This window comes from Haliaeetus leucocephalus, unplaced genomic scaffold (assembly GCF_000737465.1).
Source record: "Haliaeetus leucocephalus isolate CR32 unplaced genomic scaffold, Haliaeetus_leucocephalus-4.0 Scaffold229, whole genome shotgun sequence".
NCBI classification, from domain to species: domain Eukaryota; kingdom Metazoa; phylum Chordata; class Aves; order Accipitriformes; family Accipitridae; genus Haliaeetus; species Haliaeetus leucocephalus.
Window position 1 is genome coordinate 8,951,218 of NW_010972665.1, and position 10,692 is coordinate 8,961,909.

The 10,692-nt window shown below is 41.5% G+C and overlaps 1 protein-coding gene across 2 annotated transcripts in view; it reads right to left on the bottom strand.

Moving 5' to 3' along the window:
- The window catches only part of NCOA4 (nuclear receptor coactivator 4), a 13,610-nt gene continuing 2,918 nt past the window's right edge, over window positions 1-10,692 (bottom strand). Inside the window, exons 1-10 of one of the 2 annotated variants that reach the window (XM_010567863.1) lie at window positions 10,501-10,635; window positions 7,756-7,909; window positions 7,157-7,297; window positions 6,948-7,036; window positions 6,651-6,759; window positions 5,979-6,050; window positions 5,155-5,298; window positions 3,919-4,929; window positions 3,474-3,563; window positions 1-2,891 (exon numbers count right to left, since the gene is read on the bottom strand). In XM_010567863.1, coding sequence (XP_010566165.1) covers window positions 2,886-2,891; window positions 3,474-3,563; window positions 3,919-4,929; window positions 5,155-5,298; window positions 5,979-6,050; window positions 6,651-6,759; window positions 6,948-7,036; window positions 7,157-7,297; window positions 7,756-7,896 — 1,803 coding nt within the window. In that variant the 5' untranslated portion in view covers window positions 7,897-7,909; window positions 10,501-10,635 and the 3' untranslated portion in view covers window positions 1-2,885. Of the gene's footprint in view, window positions 2,892-3,473; window positions 3,564-3,918; window positions 4,930-5,154; window positions 5,302-5,978; window positions 6,051-6,650; window positions 6,760-6,947; window positions 7,037-7,156; window positions 7,298-7,755; window positions 7,910-10,500; window positions 10,636-10,692 lie in introns of those variants that run through there. The other variant, XM_010567861.1, reaches the window with a different exon arrangement.

The following is a 10,692-nucleotide window of genomic DNA, read 5'->3' on the forward strand; positions in this document are numbered from 1 at the left end:
GGCAGGCTCTCGGCTTGTAAAGAGTCTCCCACCTGAAATTCGCCATAAAGCTAAAGACTTTCACCAATGCGTACGTGACCAGAAAGCACTTTGGTTATTTTGCACAGAACCAAGTTAGGAGGATTCGTTTGTTACAGAAACTCAGCTGAGGGAGAAGCAGGAGGTAATTGCTCCAGCTCCACCAGGAGGGAAGAGAAATCGAATTAAGCATTTCAGAGAGGACCCCATTCCTCAGTACAACCCAATAATCCCAGATTGCTCAAAACAAGGTCTTCAACTGTTACCCAGAGAAGCCAAGAAAAGCATTCTCTGCTCCGGCTACTCTCTTTTCCTTGTCTTTGGAAGACCTGCGGTATTTTTTTCCCTGTCTTTGAAAGCTATTCTCGAGATACACGTTCAGTTCTGCATGTGGCTGCTTCTAACAAAGAACCTCTAGTCCGTTTGGAAAAACTGTGTGTGTGCACACCCACACAGCAAATTCAAGGTACTGTGGTTGAAAGGCTGCCAGGCCCAGCTGCTTGCTGTCTCATAAGAACGTTCGTTACGGTACAACGCAGCCTGGAGTTTAGAGGAATGGAAAATCCTCAAAGGAGGAACAAAACATGCAGGGAGCCTGATGTTCAAAAACCAGGACAGCAGAGGAGCCAGAGAGGAACCAAATTCCAATTGCGCAGCCACACCAGCGATGTTCTACAGCCATGGTAGAAGAGGACTGAAGGCTGCTAAAATCCATAAATCTTCCTTAAGTATTCAAGAGTGGTAAGAAACAAACACGTCATTTTGTCTAAACCTGTGTTTCTTACTGCACCCGAGTGAAGGCTGGGTGATTTAGGCATACCAGCCGCGTGTCCAGGGGCTTACAGTGCAGTGCAGTAGTTGGCAGGAGTTACCCATTAGGTGTGTACCTGGTGCCAGGGCTTCCCAGCTTTCAGAGCGGGGCTCCGTGCAAGTGCCGGCAGCGGTGGAATAAAGAACCCAGACACGTGAGTCCAGTACAGGGATGGAAGCACAGCTGCAGCCACATCCAAATGTAAGTTAACTAGGCAACATGCCGCAGCATTTTCTGTTAACCATCTTGCAAAGGAGATGTACCACACCCTTTGGTTGCAATTATTTTTAATGGAAAAGACAAATCAATGTTTTACATAAATATCAATTAGTGAGAACAAGTCAGATGAGTAAGTAAAGGAATACATACCCCCAAGTTTTAGAGGCTCATAATGAACTGACAAAGTAGCACACAATGACAACTACAAGGAATTATAAGAGGTGGGCTGCACATCAATCACCTTCATTAAGTTCAACTGCTAATCAAATTAGGCTATTATTGGAGTTGGTCACAGTGCAGTCTTCCCATGCCACAACAAGGACACGTTCAAAGGGGAAAGTGAACTTCAAAAACATCTTTCTGCTTCCAGCAGAAAGCCCCAGCTATGAAAGTACAAACCACTCGAGTGGTCCACTGATGTTAAGCCCTTTTGGGGTCTGGTTTCAGACATGCAATGTCCCCCTCTCAGACTAAAAACTTATTTTTAACCAAATGCACAGGTTCTACCAGACGGGAATGTGTTCACACTGAAAAGTGATACCAAGATTGGGTCTTGCTAGTAATTTCTTTTCTACAGGGTTGTGAAGAACTGCAATCACTTTTATTCCCAAGCAGGCTGCAGGGATGGGGAGAAGGGGAGGCTATTGTTATAGTCATTAAGAGCAATTTGTTAAGTGAGTAGAAGCTGCACCAGAAACTATGTAACTTCACAGTTTTTCATGCAAGCTGACAGGCGTGATCCGCATTTCCATCTAACATCTCCACACTCTGTCCTGTGGGCTCAAAATGCCGAATACCTGAAGAGGCATTGCTCATATTACGTCCACAGCTACAGGGATCAGAGTTACTCGACCCCACTTCCATATGCATATCAACATGGAAACCCACAGATTAAGTATCTTTAAAATGGATCAGTGGGAGCCAGGCAGATTGCCAAGTTAGTGTTTCCCAATCAAGGAGCATGACATCAACCTGATGAGAAGGCATCAAATTCCCCAAATATTACCTTCAAATATTATGTGGCTAAGATGCTTGCTTTCCAGTGGTTTAGTCAATAAAAGTTCATTATGAATTATCTAAAACTAGCAGAAATGTACAAATTTCATCTTACAGCTTTTTCAGTGAAATTCAAATAGTTATTAAAAGCAGTATGATCTGATCTACTGATGCATGAAAATTAACCCCCCACCCTGTTCTCTGAATGGCTTAAAAATTTGGAAGCAAAGTTTTCATTCAAAACCAAGTTACGAATTCTCCTGTCACATGTCAGGTCCCATAAATTCATGTCTTTTTCAAAATCTGGCCTACACATACTCAGCTAGGAGACACACCAATAGAAGTTAGCAACTGCTCAGTAAAAGAAACTGCTTCCAAATACAGCCTAAGTTATCTTGCAATCCCAGTAAGCAGGAACCTAACTCATGGCAAAGTTGTAGCAGCTAAAAGGAATGGCAACACTTCTGAAGTCACTGCCAAAGGTGGACCTTTTACAGCACCAGAGAGATTTTGCTTTATACTTGCACTGGCTTCAACATACTTCAAGTGACAACCCATTAAAGAAGATTCACATAGTCCCATAACAAGATACGAATTTACTAACACCTCTATAGTATCGGATTGCTTATGCTCAGTGGGTTTACATTTCAGAATTAATCCTAATGAAAAGGCATCTTCTGCACTGTAACTCTGTTATATGAATAATCTTTCTTTTTGTTACAATTTTAGAAGAAAAAGCAGACGGCCAAACACAAAACACAAGAATTCAGCTGGCTGCAGTCACTCAGCATGATGTGCGATTGATCAGCAGGAAGGGGATAATTCTGATGCTTCCAGTTCTTCACATCTAAACAAATTTAAAATGGGGTTATTCTCTTGGATAAACAGAAAGCAACACTTGGAAAAAAACATGTATAAGACATCCTGGGGAAAAAAAAAAAAATCATACTGAAATACTTCCTAAAACTGAGTATCTTGCCTTTTAGGGTTTGAAGTATGCCTGCTAAGAAGGACTTTTTTCATGAATTTCAAAAACAATGATAAAGAGTTATCTCGGCAGAAAGGAAAAACATCACGTCAGCCGTAAATACATTACCGAGATAAAAAAGAAGCTGCCTAGAAATTTAGACGTTAATTGCATGTTCTAGTTACAATAGAAGTTACCAAGATTTTACCAAGTGTCAATCAGTTGAAGAGTGATTTACTCAAGAACGTAAGTAATTCCCTCCCTGGCTTGTGATCAAAAGAGGAATAATGAAAAAGTAGAACGGTCCAAGCTGTTAAAAAGGTATATGGGGAGGAAGTCACAATGCTGTTAAACATTACATTTAGAGAACTCCAAAGACAACAGTTAGCTGCCAGTGTCTGTATTCTGTACCCTCAAGTCCTGTTTAGGCTCAGCTGTTCTGATACATTCTGTGCATCCTACCTGCAAAGGAGTCCGATACAGCCATTTTTCTTTATCTCCATTGAGTTTCATACAGGCAAAAAGGTCACAAACTGCAGGAAGGCCAAAGTCCTGAAAGAGAAGTCACCTTAGTTACTGATCTCCAAACATAAATACATTCTGATGCATCTTCAAATTCTGTCAAGTGTTTAAAAATAACACTGACTTCTGAGTCTTTGAGATTAACACTTTCTTCATTTAGTAAAACGTATTAACTTGTTTTGTGTTAAATGCTGGCCTCATCTACTCAAGTAACCAAGTAATAATCACTAAAAACATTAAAAGAGCTAAGAAACCTAAAAAATTGTCAGTCAGCATTATCCAGAAGAGCTATGAATTTGGAAGAGAAGGTAGGCATTAAATTCAGTAAAACGATAAACCTGACACATTGGCTTGAGACACAGCAGTAACAAAAACTTACGCTCACTTGTGCTTTCTTGCGTAGAAGCCATTTATCTTCCGCTGGAGGTGGGTTAGCATTTTCTAAGTTGTTTGAAGTCAACACCCAACTGTTTACATTCAAGGGGAGGTGGAATGGAGCCAAGAGGTCTAGGAAAGGAGTCTTGAAACTATTATCTGCTTTTTCCCTACTCGCTTTTTCTTCTGCACTTTCTGCTTTGTGCTCAGACTTGGCCAGCCAGCTTGTCAGAGGCCTTTCGAGCAATACTTTCAAGGGTTCTGCGATCTCTGCTGAATAATCTGCTTTCTCTGCACTAGCCAGTTGCCCCGTGAGCTGCTGTGCGGGGTTAAGCCAAGTATTGGCAGCAGACTTGGTCTTCTCGTGCTCAGGGTTCAGTACATCTTTCTGGCTGACTGGAACTCCATTTTTATCCTTCCCTTCTTTCTTCAGAAGCCATTTACACAGAGCCTCTTTGCCACAGTTTTCATCACACACACATTCTGAAAAGGTGGCACACAGCTCATTAGCTTTGCACACATCTTCCACTTTAAATGGGGCCTGGGGATGCTGAAGAAGCCAAGCATTTACAGGAGATGTAGTGGGTGATTTCTTTCCATCAAGATGCTCATTCAGGCACTTCAGATTTCCCAGGTTCTCAATTTCCACACTTTTGATCTGGCTGCCACAACAACTGGTACACGTTTCAGCTTTGAGGAGCCAATCATTCAAATTAAATTCTTCCCTAAAAGGTTTAAATTCATACTTCCATTTCTCATCTGAAGCAGTACTTCCATTTTCTGTGTTGGGAGTAAGCAGCCAGTCAGAAAGGTCTATCTCTTCTTGTCCAAGGGATTCCAATTCCTCCACCTTTTCAACAGTGGAAAAGGATGAGTTGAAAGTAGAGGTGGAATCCTTGCGGCCAGGGGAGTCTGTCTTCCCAGCAACATCACGCTGTTGATTCTGCAGAAGCCAGTTTTCCAAATCTTTCAGATTTCCCCAGGCTTGCTCAAAATAACAGACCTTGGAAGCATTTAAATCCTAGTAAAGACACATTGAAATGCATCTATTAACATTAAAAGACAATGTTCGGTAAAGGCACAGTTACAGCTTGGAGCATTCTGATAGTAAGTGCAAAAGTATTAGCTGAACACGAGGCAGAGTGAACAGAATTACAGAAGGTTTAATTCCCACCATATTCCACCTGCAATCGGACACTGTGTTTTCCCCTTTATTAAAAACCAGGTTAGCACATGAAAGGCTTACCTGGCTGGGTTCTGACACACATTTTTGCGTAACCCATTCTTCAAGATTGGTGCTGGGAACATAAGGAGCCTGGCAAACACCCACAGGTCTGCTTCCAAGTAACCAGTCAGCAAGTGAGGCACTCACTGTCCCACACAATGTTTTCTGCTGAGAAAGAATGTTCTTGGTTATGAGAAAGTCCAATTGCTGAGGCAATCTATGGTGAACATCAAAACAGGCATTCAACATCCATCAGAATTTCTGAACCAAAAGAAAAACCAGTCCATTCTAATTAAGAAAAGGTAAATCTTCATTTGTCTCTATGACTTTAAGCCACTGCACTGATAGACTGTTTTGTGATCCCAGGTTCTTAAGAGAGAAAATGACAAAGGAAGCAACAACTTCTACAACGCACAGTTCTGGGATGTGTAACCCAGCCATAACCCTCCTTCTGACCACAATTCCCGTTCCTAATTTGCTACCCTGCTTCACTGGTGCTGTTTCCGTGCAGAGCCCAACGTGAGATTTCCCCACGAATTTCTGCATTAAAAGGCATCTGATAGTTCCAAGTCCTGGCTTGACAACACCAAGGAACATTCAATTAAAAAATTCTGACTGACAGTCACACTCCAAATTCACTTTCATACTATGTTCTTGCACACCTGTTCCTGGAGCAGCTAGAACATCAGATCACTAATGCTCACCACAGCGACTGTTACTGGCTACTCAAACATCTTAACAAACAGACAGAAGTCATTACTCACGCTTGTGTGACATACTGTGCTTGAGTTCTCCTTTTCCCTTTAATAAAATTAAACATTCACAGATACAAGTCTTAATCTTACCTGCTCACAGTTCATCAGGGCACAATTCTGCCCTGGGAACCAGGGAGAAGTATTCTCTCTCTCTGAGGTCTGCTGTAAGGAAAGAAAAGTAAAGGTTAATTTAAATCTCAGTTTTGTCCAGTTTCTAGGATGAATTCCACAATAAAGCAGAAGTAAAGCGCAGTTACAACTGGTCAGTTCTTTGTGGCTAACGATTTTCTCAACATTTAAAAACTGAATGAAGAAATATTTACTACAAAAATACTACCTTCAGTCCACTTCCCTTAAGAGAATTATCTCCAATAATACAGGAGATCTGCTGCTTACATAAGAATCCCCAAATACTTATATCGCAGAAAGCCACCTATGATGTATAACTATTAATATCTATAGAAAACTGCGACGTTAATTTTTCAGTTGCTGGAATAGAGTGAGAATACAATCATCACTCCCTCAGTCTCTGCCAAAATATATTAAATATATTAAAATAACACATACAGAACTAGATCTAAGCTCAGTCAAAATCAGAACCACATGCAATAGTTAATAAACCACTGTGTATATATTATACAGCCAAAACTACATGACTCGTACACAAGATCCACTCAAGCTATATATTGCACTACTGCCTCAAAAAAAAAAATCTTTTTTTTTTTTTCAAGTATTCCAACCCAGGAAAGTCTTGGTGCTTACCATCGTTTTAATTGAACCAAAGGAGGTAATAGCCTGGCGAAGGTAAGATGTGTCAGCCTCAAAATTAAGGATGGAAGACTCCTCTGGTTTAAGAGTAAGACTTTCCAGTCTGAAAGAGCAAGACGATAGTTACAGAAAGAAAAAAAAAAAAAAAATCATCATCTTCATCTGTCATGTTTTGGGAATCAGTCCATTATTTCACAAAAAGACTTCCAAAAGGCTTCACAAAAATCAGATTAAATTCATAAGTCAGAATAAATACCACTTGTGTTAGCTTGCATCATAAAATATATTTACCTCTCCAGGCAAACTGAGATCTGGTTTGCTAGTTCGTTGCTATAGGAGCGTTCCAGCTGATGAATAAGGCAATTGAATTGTCCCAAATACTGCATGGAAGACAAAACACATGTTATTGTTTTGGCTTCTAAGATTAAAATTGAGAAAATACTTGCAAGGACAAAGTTTACTTAAAAATGCCAGTGCAACAATTTACAACCAAATCTTACCCAGTAGAGCTGCTGTGCCTGCTGCTGCAATGCCTCCTCTTTCAGCTGCTGAATGAGATCTACCTGCTCAAACAGCCAAACTTCACGACTGCGCAGGCATTCCAGGTGGCGGCTTATGTGGCTGTGAATCTTCGCTTTTACCTGTAAGGTAACATGTACCATTTCTAGAACATCTGTCAAACAGTATGAACAAACATATGCTGCGCTGATTACAAAATAATATTTATCATAGATAAGTGGTATTTTTGGAGCAAGTTATTTCTCAAAAACTAACCACAGTCACCCACAGCACCACATGACTCAAGTTGGTAAAAGTTCCAAGGCTACCTTTAAAGAAATATCAAAGAACGATGTTATTTGCAGTATCTCTCTATTCTGATGTTTCAACCAACAGCTTTAGGAAATTCTGCATGCCTAAGCTAGTAATACAGGAATACCTTTATCAAGAGCACAACCAAATTACACAGCAAGATGCTTGCAAGCCTCTAGGAAAACTTCAGACCATCATCATCATCATAGAAAGTACTCTGGAATAATAAAAACTGTCATTAAAGTCATGTTACTTATTAAAACATTTTCTAAAAAGGGGTTAAAATTACCTCCCGCCAGTTCTCTTTAATCTGCTGTTCAGCTTTGACAATTCCAGATATAGCTGTTTCCAAGTCCTTCTTTGCTTGAAGGCACTTTGCCAGAGGCTCACTGCTGCAGGAATTTCTACTCCTATCTTGTGGTGGACTCATTCTTGAAGTGTTCCTAAAACACAATGAAAAAAAACCTTCTTAATAGTTTCTATTCCTCTTCAACAGAAGAGGAAGGGCATCACATGAAGAACCATCTGTTCTACTTCACTATAAAGGTGAACAAAAAAAAAAACCCTAAGACCCTACACCGATGCAAGTTTTCTAAACATAGATGAAGCTTTCTGCAGGAGCGACAATGGTCTCTCCAACACCTCAGCCCGTGGGATTTGCACAATCACAGGAAAACCAACAGGTATTTGACAACAGCTTCAACCACAGGAGCTTAGGCAATCCTCCCCTGCCATTCCCCTTCCTCTGGCACTTATGTCTAGCCAGCAAACTCCAGCAGCTGAGGGCTGATTCAGGCAAAGTTCAGCAGCTCTGCCGGAGCTGGGGGAGAATGGCCCTGCGAGGGGCAGGAAATGCTTCAGTCACCCTTTTTTCAGCTGCAGGCAAATGAACTGGTTCCCATAAATGAGAAAATTCTGATACACTTTGATCAACTGAAAAACCAAGTGTTGATACGCAGATCACTCTTTACTAAGCTGCAAAAGCTGAAACTTATAGCAGCTGCCCATTATTTTTGTCATGGTCACAGCCACGGTAACTTAGCTTCAGCATATCCTCAAATAAAAGGGGCTCAGATACAAAATTTCTACAGAAGTTACACTGGTATGGATTCTGCAAGTATGGGGAAAAAACTAAATATGGATTTTTAGTAAAAATGAGAAGCATCAATATAAGCATTTTTTCTAAACAGTGGGTATTTTGTTACTGAAGAGTTTCAATTCTCCTGTTAGTTTCATGGGGTTCCTGAAGCACTAACTAAAGATTCATAGTAGACATTTAAAACAAGTCTTCAGCAATGACAACTATGGAAGTTCCCAGCAGAATTAATTAAAGCATACAAATGTGCCAATCTAAATATTTCATAGAGGGAAACTGAAAAGAGTGTTTTGAATATGACAGGATGACCACGGAGCTTCTGTTACTGAGCAACTATTTAGTCTGCAATTTCCAAGCCCCAGGACCATATAAAGTGCAACCCAAAAATCCTTCTACAGCCAAGACGCACCAGATACATCCAAGTTGTGTATTTCAGAGAGCAGAGGGCTAGGAGTGGTTCACAAGTGGAAGCTGACAGAAAAAGCAAGGTTCGCTGTGAGGCCGTGGCAGAGATTGCATCTCCCTTGGTTCCCTCCACACCATGGGCCTCCTGTCCCCTGGGTGCCCCCAGCCACAGAGCAGGCACAGAAGCCACCCCAAGTCCCTGCATGCAGCTGAATCCCATTCTCGCCATAACAGCTCATCTTCTAGGAATCGCGGAGCACAACTACAAGAGAAGTGAACTTTAATTTATTTTTTAAGCCTATGTTAATTTTACACCAAATTAGGCAGGGTGCAGAAGTCCAACGTACGTCATTCTCCATTCTGTGCTATTAATGCCAGTTTTGTCCTTGTATTTGCATACTCTAATTCATCCACAGGTCAGTTCTGTAAGGTTTCATGATCTTTACCATGCTAGTGATGTTCAATACAAGGTAAGCTTTCTCTTCACAACACCCCTTAGATTTTACCTTGTTTGTCAACTCTCTCACGTACAACCTACAGGAAAATGTAAGTGGGAGCCCTAGCTCTCAGATGTAATCTAAAACTATTAAAGCAAAGGCAGATGGAGATGCACCCAGACAAGAAAACAAGGATGTCATAGGTACATTAAAAGCTATCATATACTCAGAAGTAGACCAAAAAATCGTATTGTTCTTTATTATTTCATTCATCATACTCTTACATAACCAAGTCGAAGTCTGAAAGGCTAAATGTAACTGCGATGTTTGCTCGCACAGTAGATAATGTACTTAAGAGTTTTGTGAAAATTATGTTAAGCTGTGTATCTACAAATGCCAAGTCCAAAGTATGCTGCATTACCATTTATGTGTTTTCTGAGTTTATGCCACTAGGGAATTGGGCTCAAAGCCTGAAGAAATGCTACTTTTTCACATTTTGCGTTAGCAACTTCATATTGGCACAGTCAAATTTGAGAAACTTACACATGCTCCTCTAATGATCTCTGAAAATACTTCCGTTTGTTGCTTTTCTGGTTTTTCATTTGATTGCAAGAGTCTCTCTCTCCAAAATGTATACAGAGATAATGAATGCTGCTTTCCTCCAGCCAGCCGGCTCTTGTAAAATGGCTGTTCTTAAGCTTTGTTAAAAATCAATCAATAAAACTACCACTACTGTTGAGGATGAGAGTCCACCCATCCTTCTTTTCGATTTCTGCAAGCCCCTAACAAAAACAAGTGGGGTTAACTACCTATTTCCTTGCTTCCCAATTACCACCAAGCAGCACTAGGAGGTTAAGACCTTTCCAGGTCCGGTGCTCTGAAATGCCCGAGATGATACACTTCGGCTCAACAGTAGGAAAACACAATCACTTCTGCGACAGGATACGCGGTTGCAGTACAGAGTCACCAGTTTTGGCAATTTCCAGGTCATCGAACTGTTTCCAACCCCACGGCGCACCCCACCGTGGCCACACTGCGTCACGGGATGCACGCACACACGCACCCCCCACCCCCCCTCGGCTGAACTTGCACTTACTCTCCGAGCGAAGGAAGCAACTCAGCAGCGTCCTGCTCATCAAGCCGTTTCCACTTTCAGCCCCCTATTCCGCAGAGTAAGCACGGGCTCCGAAACGCTTTCGAACAGCCCCCCGCGGCGGTCCTCGGTCCCGCCGCAAGTCCCGCTCCAAAGGCCGGCCCGCCGCCTGCCGCGGACGCCCCCCGACCCAGA